The 13411-nt window shown below is 46.2% G+C and overlaps 1 protein-coding gene across 1 annotated transcript in view; it reads right to left on the bottom strand.

Annotated features, from left to right (window-relative positions):
• Window positions 1-12227, bottom strand: part of KIT (KIT proto-oncogene, receptor tyrosine kinase) — a 77543-nt gene extending 65316 nt beyond the window's left edge. Inside the window, 1 exon segment of the mRNA XM_006177339.3 lies at window positions 11920-12227. Coding sequence (XP_006177401.2) covers window positions 11920-11986 — 67 coding nt within the window. The 5' untranslated portion in view covers window positions 11987-12227.
• Between the last annotated feature and the right edge of the window lie 1184 nt (window positions 12228-13411).

Raw genomic sequence — 13411 nt, 5'->3', positions numbered from 1 at the left:
AAGATGAAAGAATTTTAAAAGGAGGTACAGAACTTTCAGTCCTTGAAGGGCACTCAGCGTGGACCCCTGGAGCATCTCTCTCAGCTGTGAAAAAGCATTCTGGTCCGTTCTGAGAAAAATGGCTCCAAACCTACAGACAGACGACGCACTTGGCACATTCAAGGCTCCATGAAGTCTCAAAAGTAAAGACACCTATCTGTGTCCCTGGCATTGCAGACACTTCTTCCACCCCCTTTGGTACATCCTTCATCAGTACATCCTCATGCCTGCTGGAGAGGCTGAAGTTAAGACTGGAGCCGTGACAAGCTGGAAGACTGCCCAGTGCTCAGCCCTTCGAAGGGCACCACCGGGACAGACAGGACTCAGGTGACAAACATCTCTCAAAGCTCCTCCTGCGTCAGCCCCTACCCTGTCCCCATCCCCCTCCCCCCATCTCTCTCTGCTTTGCCTCCTCTGCACCCTCCTTCCTTGTCAACCCAGCACCAGCCACCACCGGGCCCTCTGAGAAACCTTGCCTTTCTTTGCTTTCTTCCTTAGTTGACCATAATAATCAACTGAAATAAATCTAAATTAAGCTGCTTTCTAAGAGATACCTAAGATTTTTTTCCCCCCTTCTGGGCTCTTTGTGGACCTAGGCTCATGAAAGAAAAAGAATTCACTAGACAGAAGCCCCAAGAGGACAAGGATTTTGGCTTGGTGTGTTCACAGCTATAACACCGCCCTCCCACTTGCATCAATAATTATTTGTGAACAAATTTATAAATTCCTGGTACGTGTAGGGTCTGTTTAAAAGATACTGAAGGGATTAACAGAATGAAGCTGTAAATCTTAAGTGCTACAGTTTTATGCCCAGAGCTTCTGTTCCAAGTTTCCCGTATGGAAAGAGAGGCCGTCTGCACCTGTCTGGGACCATCTTCACCTGGTGAACTCTTTGGACTTCTGCTCCCTTGGCCAGCCTCTCCCTAGAAGGCACTCATTCTGAAACTAAGGTGATAGTTCCTTTTAAACAATAGCTCTTGAAAATGCTAGAATGGAAATTAGGCTACACATTCAGATCTCTTAAAAAATTCATAAACCCTTCTACATATGCTAGTTTATTTTAAAAAGCAGGAAAGGCAAAGGAGGGTGGTTCTTTTTCATGAAAGTGATGCATTTCGGTTGAGCTCGAAACTTGTCTACTATTTCCCTATAGTAAATATACTGACTATACCAAATAAGTAGAAAAACATTTAAATATCCCAATTAACTGTTTTCAAGTGGCTGTTCTAATGACATTATTTTCGGAGTAAGAATCCTGGGTTAATTTAACAATGACAAAAAGCCTAAAGGCCAATTCGTGCTGTTTTACTGGGCCATTTTTTGAAATGAAAATCTTCCATCAGCTGTTAAAAAAGAAATCTACATTGCGAAAATTAGGATAGAGACTTATTTCCAACACTTTACAAACTAAAAAACTGTATCACTTTGAAAGGACCCAGTCTTTCCAAATAGAGTAAGTTTCCGTTTTTTAAAACACAGCCTTGCACTAGGCCAAGTAGAATAACAGATATCCAAATGCCACACGAAATCACCAGGAAACGTTTTCCCCAGAAGTCAAACCTACATTAGGTCCCTTCTATAAATACTTCCCTCCAATAAAAAGAGACACCAAGTAATTTCCACAGTTCTTTGTGATGTTCCCTCCTTTGTTCTAACCCTGCAAAGCAATTCCTCTGCTAACAAATCTGCATAGGCCATTATATTTAAATTACTGGCAGCCCGGGACCATTTTAAAGAATTTCATAACAATAATACTGTTGAAATAAACCTAAGTCACCTGGGGTAAACCTAACTGAAACAGGGTAAACAACTCAGAGATATAAGGGGGAAAAAGGTTTCTCCTCTTCCCATTTTCATTATTATTTTTATCCATTAGGTCAAGAACGAGGCATTCCTTGGAAAATACCATCACTTACACCTTTCCCTCATGTGATACACTTCTGCATCCCACAAATAGCCACCTCCTCCCGCAGGCTCACTGCTTTGGGGAGGGCAGTAACCAGCGCCCCTACTGATCTTCTGGTTACCTTCTAAGGCAGGTTTGGGGAACTCAGGGCAAAATCTCAAGATGCCCTAAGCCACTCAGGACTCTTATCAAGACTTGGGGTTTTGGCTTGCTGCTGGGTTTTGTTTTGTTTTTTTAAAGAATGAATTTATGCAGACTGCTACATACCTGGCTTACCATTTTACTAAATATTTAAAATCTGGTAGTAAGCAAAGATTCAATGATCATCTCCTGCCACTACCAGATGTTGAACCTAAAAAATCTGTGATCTTGCCTGAGGGTGAAGAGGCAGGAAGGTGGGAGAGGGACCTAAAAGCAACTCAAAGTACATATCCTGTGGACCTAGTCTGGATCTGCATTGTGCATGCAATATACGTAATACCATGCAAAAGTGAGATCTATACACTTCCATTTTTAAGAATTATTTCTCTGAGTAAGCAACTACTTGACCAGATTACACTTAGAAAAATCTCATCACATATGGCACTGCAGGAAATACTGTTACTTCTGAAGAATAAAAATCCAGGCACCCTAAAAACTACCCTTTTCCTTCTGCTAGCTTCCAGAGATTTTTTTCTATGGAAGTCTTTCAGCTAACTAACCCTCTGCTTCTGCTGTCCACACCTTGACCAATGCCAGTCCCCACTCATCAAGATTTAACTCAGGTCCCAGATCTGACTGAATTAGCCATTATACTCAAAAAGTAGGGAAATGAATATGTTTCCCAGCTTCTGGACCAGGACTGTTATTCAAACCTTGTTACAGATTTACTATATTAGCATCTACCCCACACTTATGTTCCCATAGATCCTGGGCTCCTGAAAGGCAGCGATCACATTGTAGAAATCATCACGCATGTCGACATGACAGGTGAAATGATGCAATCAACTAGAAGCTGCTGAATTGCTATTTTATTACTACCACCTTCCCCTGCTGGACCGCGGGCTAGTCTGGTAATGTGCCACTGAGCCATGACCATTGAAATGACCAAAGGGAAGGGGCAGGTGGGAAAGGAAGTCAGGGTGCCGGGTGAACCTCAGAGTGATCAGTCCATCCCTGAGTAATCAAGGGAAAAGGACTTCCTTCATCCTGACAGATTTCTCAGCCTACGTGCGGCACAGCTGGCTGTATCTCAAAATTACCAGTCGGCCGGGCGATCACAGAGCACATTCTTAGGTTAGGGGTAATTATGGTCGATTATGGATTTCCCTAGAATTTTGGCACTCAGTTTAAGCTCTCACACTGCACAATTCATTCTGTGGTTAGATCCCCCCACCACCACCACCTCCAATAGATCAATAACCCATTTCTAGGTGTGGGTTCTTTACTGGCTATTTTCCATGTAGCCAAAAGTTGTGAAGAGAGTAGTGAATCCTGTGAGAGTCTACCCAGAATTTATAAGACACACTCTACCCCGGAGCCAAGGCAGTGAAGGGAGGAAAACAGCTGGTTATTTTATTTATAAAAGATTTCAGGCTGGCTCTTAAAAAGGGTCATTGAACCAACCAAGCAGGGCAGGACCCAACCATTTCAAAAGAACAATAGCTTCACTTTTCTCATACCTGCAGCAAAGACCCTATAACTAGCTCTGGTAACACAACAAAGTCTTTTTTAAAAGTTCCAATCAAAGAATTTTCCCTAAAAAAAAAAAAAATCCCAATTTCCTTCTGGGGCAGTTTAAACTATTCTCATCTTGTCCCTTTCTTCATTCACAGGCTACAAATATTTGAAGGCTGTCATTCACTAAACCTTCCTTCACCTTATCTTCTCCAGGCTTAATAAATCCAATTTCTTGAAGTTGCCTTCAAAAGGCCTATTTCCCAAAGCTTTAATCAACTCTACGTGGTCTTCTCCACCCAAAACATCCATTTTGTTCTCTGAGAAAACCAATAAACATACTTTTTAAATGGTTTAATACAGAGAAGAAATGCAGGGATTATCTTCCTGCTCTCTCTTTTCATGAAAATTTACTTTTCATCATATGACTGGTACAAAATATACAATTCTTTCTAATCTCCGAATCCTACCATAATAGTATAAAGCCATGTTCTGTGACTTTTGGGGTTTAGTTTTGTTTCTTACAGGGACCTGACCCTAAGAAGAATTTCATTTATATCTACCACCGTGTCTGCAAAACTGAGTTTCGAGTAAATGCAGCCTGTAAATGATCAATGAACAAATACAGTGGAGTCAAGTATCACATGCCCTCTTTCAAACAGGCTGCTCCTCCTCTTGGCTCTATTTCTGTTAATTCCACAGCACCACCAGTTCTCCCAGTTAGCACACCCACAATAGCTCCTGCTCCCCTTCCCCACAATCTCATTGGTGCCTGACACATCCAAGATGCCTGGAAATTTGCCAAGAGAATTAAGGTTGCTGCCTTTATCTTCCTTGTGTCTCTTAAGTGTTCCCCCTTCTTCCCAGAGCATGCACCTCAAGACTCACGTGCTCGCCCCTTCATCCAGAGACCATCTAATCATCTAAAGAGTGACTGATGGTCCCTCTGCCCAGCTCCCCACTAATACATAGCTCTCAGCCACTGGATTAACCAACCTAAAAGAGGCTCCCCCTCAGATATTTGTACACCCACGTTCATAACAGCATTCTTCACAGTAGCCAAAAGAGGGAATTTACCCAAGAGTACACTAATGGATGATAAAACAAAATGTGGCATATGCATACACATACATACATAAATATATACATTAAAAAGGAAGGAAACTCTGACATATGCTACAACATAGATGAACCTTGAGGACAGTATGCTAAATAAAGTAAGCCAGTCACAAGGACAAATATTGATTCCACTTATATGAGGTCCCTATACAGACAGAAAGTAGAATGGGGGGAAGGTATAGATCAAGTGGTAGAGCGCATGCTTAGCGTGCGCAAGATCCTGGGTTCAATCCCCAGTATCTCCTCTAAAAAATTTAACATAGTTACCTCTCTCCCCCCTCAAAAAAAAAAAAAGGTAATACAATAATAAATAAATAAATAAAATATTTTTAAAAATAGAAAGTAGAATATTGGTTGCAAACGGCTGAGGGACAGGGTGTTTCATGGGTCCAGAGTTTCAGTTTAGTGTTCTGAAGATGGGCTCCCGACATTGTGATTGTCATACCACTGGACTGTACACCAAAAAAATGGTTAAGATAGTAAATTTTATGTTATGTGTATTTTGCCAAAATTTAAACACACACCCTTCCCTTAGTTTCAGCTGCCCCCAGCAAACTCCGATTGTTTGGAGCGGGCTGGGCAGTGTGGTTGGATAGAATGGTGGAGCGAACAGCCGTGGACTAGTAAGCAAAGCCAGGAGGGCCTCTACTGGGCCAAGGCCACCTTAGCCTAGATTCCAAAGCCTTTTTCAGAATATGGACCAAACTCAACACTAAATACATCCTCCCTCCAATGCTCCTTGAGTCTAACCAGAGTGCCTTTCTAGCCTCTTCCCCTCCAATTCCCTGCCCTCAGCCATCACACCAATTGAAAGATTTGACAATCCTCAAATAAGATCTGAATGTTTTGCTCCTTGTTTCAGGAGCTTTTTGCAATCTAAGCCTCAACTACAGGCAACTGATCCTCTTTTAAGGTGCAGAAATTAATGTCAAATATTATCTCCCACGTGAACACTTTTACTGATCTCCGCCCAGTCTCTATCACCTGCCCACCAAGATGTAAACTCCTCTGAAATCTTGCCTGGCACTTCTTAAGACACCAAATTCTACTCTGAATTAGTGGCTCTGGTCTTACTCCGTTCCTCCCCAACCCCCGGAGCCCATACCTAGAGTCCCTGCAAGGATTGAGGCATAGGGATTGATCAGCCTTTGTTAAACTGAATCTGTGATGTTGACTGGGCATTTATTACATTCAAAGCTCCATGCAAGTGCTGGAAAATAGGAGAGAGGTTAAACAGGTATTGACTGAGCACCACTGTGTATCCAGCCCTGGGCAACAGACAAGCTCAGCTTGATCCCTCCCACCTGGGGAAGGTCAGAAAAGCTCCTCCCTCCCAAGGTGCTTTCAATGCCACTTTACAAGGCAATAGGGTTCAAGGACCCTCTGTGACCTACACCTGTCACCTTGAGAAATTAGCCATTTACAGAAAGTTCCCCATCTAAACGTTTATCCAGAAATCTTTATCCCCTTTGGTGGAAAGCAGGCTATAAGGTTAAACAAAGAACCAGGGAGAAAAGTCTACATTAACACTAACTGTGAACCTTTTAAAAAACTAGACATTCAATGTATAAACTCCATCTTAATACTAAAAAACAAACAAACAAAACAAACAAACAAACAAAAAATAACCTCTATATAGTCTGTTTTTAGACCATTTCCAAATTTCTTTTCTAAGAGACAATGCTGAAGAGGGAACATAAAATCAGCCTGATGGTGGAGTCCCTGAGCTTTCCCCGTAAGGGACACTGCGCCAAGTGTGTTTCCCCCATAATCTAACTTCGTCCTTCCAGTAGCCCCGTGCCTTCAACCCCATTTTACAGGCGAAGAAATGAAGTTTAAGTAGAGGTGAAGGGTCTTATCTCAGATCGCAGAGCTGGCAAGAGACTGGATTAAAACCCTGCTTGTCAATTTCAGAGCCCAAGCCCTTGACTCTGGTGCCACATGCCCTGAATAACAATTTAGCTTAAACTTTCAAGTTTGCAAAAGCCTTGGAAACCTGTCAGAAAGGTATGCAGCAGAAGGCATCTAACAAAAGTGTGTTATAATCAAAATGTAAGCACGAGGGCTAGAAAGTAAGATGAATGGGGAAATTAAGCAGGTATGAAAGTCTTCATTGGAGAAATCGTCCGGGGGTTTTTCCCCTGGGGAAAAAAAATTTTCCAAGATCTGTTCAGTCTCTAAGACTAGTGATTCCCAACTGTTATGTCGAAAGCTATATAAATCTCAAGACAAAAGTTAAAGCCTATTTCTTCTTAAAAGCTCTCAAGTTAGTACCTATTGGTATCTGCATGCAAGGATTATAAAGAAAAGTAGTCAAATTCCACATAACCATGGAGTTTCCTCATTCGTTAGGTGCCTATCCCATCCCCAACCCAGTGCCAAGTATCTTTACAAGAATTGGTTTCTAATCTTTAGAGCAATCACATTAAAGTAGGCATTATTCTCGTTTTATGGATAACAATTTCTATTTTACAGATAATAATTATGGCTGACATGTATTGAGTTTGGACCATGAGTGTGCCAAGTAGCATCATTCTAAACACATATGTAGTCACACATTTACTGGTACAGAGAAGTTAGGTAATTTCCCCAAAGTCACACAGCTAAAACTACGATGCAAACGTGAAGCTCAGCCAGAGTAAGCAACTTGTTTCAAGGCTGCAAAGCTGTCACTGATAAAAGGCTCTCACCATTCCTTAAGCCTGTGCTCCTTCCACTAGTTACCTGCGTGATCCCACCTGTGCTCACCAGGGCCCAAGGCTAAATGCCTAAAAACCTAAGGAAGTGTAGTAGAGAGCGGTATTGCCTACAGCAACCAGACCAGCAAAGGTCCCATCTAAAGAGGCAGAGTTTTCTAGAGAATAAAGAAATCTAGATCTTGATACAAATTCTCCAGATTTTTAATATTGCCCCCAACGTTTTCTAAAAAAGCATAATGTGGGCCAAACAAAACAAGTGCAAGGGCTATCAGCTTGCAACTAAGAGTCCAAAGTCAGGACCTAGAGATTGTCATACTAAGTGAAGTAAGTCAGACAGAGAAAGACAAATATATAACTTATATGTGGAATGTAAATGTGGCACAAATGAATTTATTTACAAAACAGAAACAAACTCACAGACACAGAGGACAAACTTATGGTTACAGGGGAGGGGAAGGAGAGGGAGAAATGAGATTGGGATTTGCAGATACTAACTACTACAAAATAGATAGACAACAAGGTCCAATCATTTAGCATAGGGAATTATATTCAACATCTTGTAATAACCTATAATGATAAGGAATATGAAAAAGAATATATATGTGTGTAACTGAATATGTTGAACACCAGAAACTAACACAGCATTGTAAATCAACTATATTTCAATTTTTAAAAAAGTGCCTAAAGTCAAAAGGTGGGCTGTCACATATAAAATGTCAGAAACCAGAGCTGCTAGGCCATGCTTACTTAGGTCCCCTCTACTTTCAACAAAGATTTACACTAGATACACCCTAGATTCAAACTCTTACCACTGGTAACTCCCTTGTAGGCCCTTCTTCACCCTGGATTTGCAGCCATGAAAATATCTAGTTAAAGAGGACTGCATGTGAAATTTTGCATGCTATGATTTTTTCAAATGTCTTACAGTCCCTTTTTTAAAAAGGTTACTACCACACGTGTTGCAGCTACACTAAGCACATCCCTTGTCTGAGGGCTGTGAAATTAAATTCATTCTGGAGAAAATGCTGCTCCATCCTTGACCACTGCCTTGGAGGGGTCCCTGCACTGCAGTCCAGCTTCAAGAATTCCGCTCAGGACATCGCCGCTCATTTCCTGGTGTCCTTCTTTAATCAGCTGGGGGAGACTTGAGGAAATGAGTCAAAATCCTAAGGGCCACTTCTGGCGGCCGTCAACAACAGCAGCAAAATCCATCACCACAACAACATCTGTACATAAACATGCGCCAAGGGAAGCCCACTAAATAACTTGGCATGTTTCTGATGAGAATCTGTTTGGAAGAAGAAAGGCTCTGGGTGGTGAGCTGCCATTATATCTCATCCGGCTCATCCAGGGTAAACGTCCAATGGTATTCCCCACCGCTGGGGGTTTTCTTTCTCATGAGTACGCCGCAAGTATAGGATGCTCAGATCACTTTTCTTTGGAGTGGGGGATGGGAAAATTTCAACTGACTTGCACCAACACTTTAGAGGCAGCTTATCTCCATTTCTGAGGGATTCTAACTGCAATGGACAGCTAACACCTAAAGCCCTCACACCCAGGGTCAAATCCTACCTAGCCCACCCCAGGCAGCTATAATTTAATGACTTCCCCTTCAGTGAATACTTCCCTCCAATTGAAAATGCTCTAACCCAGACATCCTATGCCAGGCAATTCTAGGTCTTTTTCACCAAAATTGGGAAGGTGATGATCTTGACCATCCTGTATTCCCAGAACTTCCAACGATGCCTGGCACAGAATATTTAACAGTTTCAAATAAATCTCACTGTACAACTGATTCTGATAATCATGTGAATGGATCTATAGCTGGGCATATGGGGCCAACCTCAGGCTCCAGCACTGATTATTTTGGGAACTGGCTTATCCTCAGCCAGTTTCTCCAGTGATATGATAGGGATGGTACCTACCAGGGATTGAGAGGACAGGAAATGTCAGGTAAAGGCCCCAGCGCAGGGTCTGGCACTAACGTGAAATTTAAGGCACATCAGAAAATGTGTTTGCAAGAGCACAGCGTGCATGATTTATAAAGTCCTAAGAAAAAAATGTGTAGGTGAGTGGGGAAGACCAGAATGGGGATAACCGAATTTTCTGGGATCCCTTTCTAAGACCATCATGTTATTTCCAGCAGGACAATAATCCAGAATGTCCTGTGTCCAGCTGCTGGGGATGACTCTAGCCTCACACCTGCAGGAACAGGGGGAGGGTATGATGTGCTGGGCACAGGAGCTGTAAACACTGTGGTCGGGTGGGGTGGGGGGGCAGGGACGGAGGGTCCTGCAGAGTTGGCACCTTCTAGCCCTCAAAGTAAAACTGCAGGTGACCATGTGTGGACTGGGGAGAGGGTAACATAAACCACACCTCCCTGCTTTAAACAGGGGTAGAAGAGCAGGATACCACCAAGGGGTCCCTGTGAGCAAGAGAGGCAGAGGAATTTCAAGGAGGCAGGAAGGATTCAAAGAAAGGGTTCAGAAAAAGAGAAGATTCTCCACTCAGAATACTGGAAGAGGAGAATCTGGGACCCAGAGGATCCTTCATAGTGCAGATGCCTCACTGTCCTGCCGAGGGCCCTGGACTCCCCCAAATTTAAGGGACTGGCACAATGGCACACAGTCAATAAAAGCTGAGAAAAGGAGAACCAGGAAGGCAGTACAAGCCTTTGTCACTACACCATACTGCCCCCCAGGAGCCAGACCTTAACATCCCCTTTGCCAAAAATCTGTTGGATGGAGCAGGCTAATTATGAGGAATAAGGAAGCAATTGATTCATTTAATTTTAAAAAGAGGAAATCGTCTGTGTGGTCTGTCTTTCCAGTGCCCTCATCGGGTCCGGTGCACACACCTTAACTGAAATTAAAATGTCAGGGCACAAAGATGTAATGACCAAACGGCTTGTCTGAAGCTTAGGAGGTCAAATCCGCCACCGGAATCCGGACACTCAGTTCATGATCCCTCCTACTCTCTTCCCCTACAGGAAAGCCCTTACAATGCCTTACAAGACCGGGAAGGGGCGGCTGCATCTTAAGACTTTACAAGAAAACTGACCAGCAGTCTATATAGCCAGTAACAACGATGCTTCCTTTGGAGCCCTTTAATTCCCCTTCTATCCTTACATTAACAAATCAGTCTTAAAAATTCAAAAAAAAAAAAAAAAAAAGACCTGGGAAAGAGCAAGGCTTCAGGGGTTATCCGGGCGACCTGCGCTCGCTCGCGCACCAGCGACACCCAGAAAAAAAAGAGAAGGGGCAGGAATCTGAGGGCTTCCAGGAGCCTGCAAATTCTCCTCATTCTCCACCTGAAGACCCAAGTTCCCGCGCAGATGTAAGCGATTTTCACAGCAGCTTTAAGATCCAAGTAAGATTTGCAGAAAGTTCCACTCCATTTCCTACCCCCTACCACAGGCAGCCCTTAAGTAGAAAGATCACATAGGAAGGGGTCTTGCGAATCTTAAAATTCTCCCCTCAAAAACATGGACCTGCGATTACAGGTCTTAGACACTGAGTCGAGGGGTTTGCAGAGCCCCGCCAGCCTGGCCGGGCACTCTAGCAGGACATAGGCAGTGGCCAGGGCCAGGGACCACTGTCCCGGCGCACAGTCCCTGCCTCCCTCAGGAGCAGGCAGCAAACGTATCCACCAGCCGCTCTGAGGCGCGCTGCAGAAAAGAAACGGCACCGCGGCAGAAAGGGGCGAGCCTCGGGCACGGGATCTACAAAAGCAAAAAGTCTGCAACCTAGCGGCTGCTTTCCACACGCCCTGCTCAAGTTGTCCCCGGAACCGCACCTCCAGGTTGGCGGCCCCAGAGCCGCACGCGGCGCGCTCCCCGTGCAAAAAGCGACCCGGGGACGCCGCAGCCTTCGACTCGGGTCCAGGGTGGCGCCGCGAGCAGACGAGGCAGCCGGTACGGTCTCCGGCTCTGGTGCACAAAGAGCGCAGCGGTTTGGAAGGTAGCTGCCGCACAGCAAAGCAAAGGTTCTCCTCCAACTTCGCCCTCGGCGCGGAGGAGAACCTGCTAGCCGGTTCTCCCGTGCCCCGCTCACACACGCACAACTTTTAACAAAAGGAAGCAGCGGCCGCGCCTCTCCGGGCGGAGATAACGCGCTGGGTGCGAACCCCCGAGCCGCCTGCCTCTGCCCCGGCTCGCCCTGCGCACAAAAGCAGCCCCAAACTCGCACGCAGCCCGCTGCCCTCAACCCGCACCTTGCTCACGCCTAAGCCCCCTCACCGCCCCCGTTCCACGAAGACCCCCAGCTCAGAGCCCCAACACAAGCGGCGGGGGGCTCCTGGCGCAGGTGAGCAGGGCAGGATGCAGGAGGGTCCCAGGGCCGCCGCGAATCTTCCGGGAGGCTGAAACGCACGGGCACCGGAGGACCGGCAGCCACCTCTCCCAACACATCCCAACGTGTTCGAGCCCTCGGGAGGCACAGGCTGCGCTGGCGGGGGGGGCGAGGGGGGGGCGCGGCCCGGCTGCCCGCGGCGTCCTCCCACCTGTGTGGACGCGGAGCAGGAGAAGCAGGACGAAGAGGAAATCCCAGGCGCCGCGAGCGCCTCTCATCGCGGTGGCTGCGCTGGGACCGGAGCTCTGTTCCACGTTCCTGCTCTCGCCCAAGTACACCGAGCGCGGCAAAGCCAAGCCCCCAGAGCCGCGAGCGCGGAGCAGCAGCCCCTCCTCCCAGCGCCCTCCTCCGGCGCGCCGGCCACGCCCCTTCTCCGCGCCCCTCCTCGTCTCCCCTCCCTCCTTCCCGCCTGGGTCTCGCTCCCTGGCGGCGGCGTCTGACCCCTGCTCTTTCGACGTGCTGATCCCGGGGGACTGAGCCTGCAGGGAGGGGGGAGGGCACGCCGGCCCTCTCCGCCCGCTCCCGACTTCAGAGCCCCTTCATCTCTCCACCTCTCCTCCCCTGTGATGTGGTCCGGCCGCCGGAGGCGGTTCCGGGACGAGGGTGGTGCTGCCCGCGCGCTTTGTGAAGCTGGGCACCACGCGCACATCAGGGCACGGGCAGCCACCTGGCAGGTGCTCCCTAGACAATAAAGGTCCGCCTCCTCCCCTCGAACACGCCCCCGAGGGAGGAGGCTGGGGGCCGAAGATAGTGGAGGTACTCCGGGGGACAGGTATTGGGGGAACCTAGGCCCCAACATTCTGCTCTATTCCTGTTATTCGAGGAGGACCAAGCGTGGCGCCTGGCACCGCAGTAAAAGGCTGGGCCAGGGCGTAGGTAATTCTTAATGCTGTTTCTTCACCTGCTCCTTAATCTGTAAGAACACAGTTGTTTACTATTGGTCCGCGTGGCCTCTGCCCAACAAGCCCCTGCTGAGACCTTTCTGGAGACTGCGGCTTTGGGGTAGGGAGTGGTGCCTGGCGAAGTTTGCTGTGGGAACCCGAGTTTTTAAATCCACTTGTGCCCGCGTCGTTGTGCTAAACCCTCCTGGCGCCTTTTTTTTTTTTTTCCCCTCTCTGTCTCTCTATCAGACGACAGTTACAGGGGTGGGGATTTTTGTGTTCCTCTTAGCTGCCCGAGCCTGCACCAAGAGCAAAACAATAGTAAAACGATCCTCTTAAGCCAAGTTCCACTGCATAGGAAGTGCTTTACCCAAGGAAACAACAGTATCTGTATAGGGTTTTATAGTTCCTCCTTAGGGTGAATGTTATTTCATGCTCACAATAACAGCTTTGTGAGGTAGATATGTTTATTATTTTGCTTCTAAAAGTGACCCAAGATCACAGCTAAGAGAGGGGAGACCCAATTATTTTAAGATGCAATGAGCTTTCTCTGCATTCTAATAAATCAGTAAAACACCTCTCTAGAAAGCTGAAGAGTGGAAAATAAATTGGAAGTGCCCATCAGAAAGAGCTACAGAATAATTTAGATACACCTGGACTCTTCTCTAAGGTAGCATCCAAAATTTATAATTAGCCAGTTCTCCCCCTGCTTTATTTAATATTGAAAGCTCTCCTGTTTGTTGCTGATAGGACCTAAATTGG

This window comes from Camelus ferus, chromosome 2 (assembly GCF_009834535.1).
Source record: "Camelus ferus isolate YT-003-E chromosome 2, BCGSAC_Cfer_1.0, whole genome shotgun sequence".
Lineage (NCBI taxonomy): Eukaryota > Metazoa > Chordata > Mammalia > Artiodactyla > Camelidae > Camelus > Camelus ferus.
Note: the sequence above shows the minus strand (reverse complement) of the source record. Positions and strands in the feature narration are given on the sequence as shown.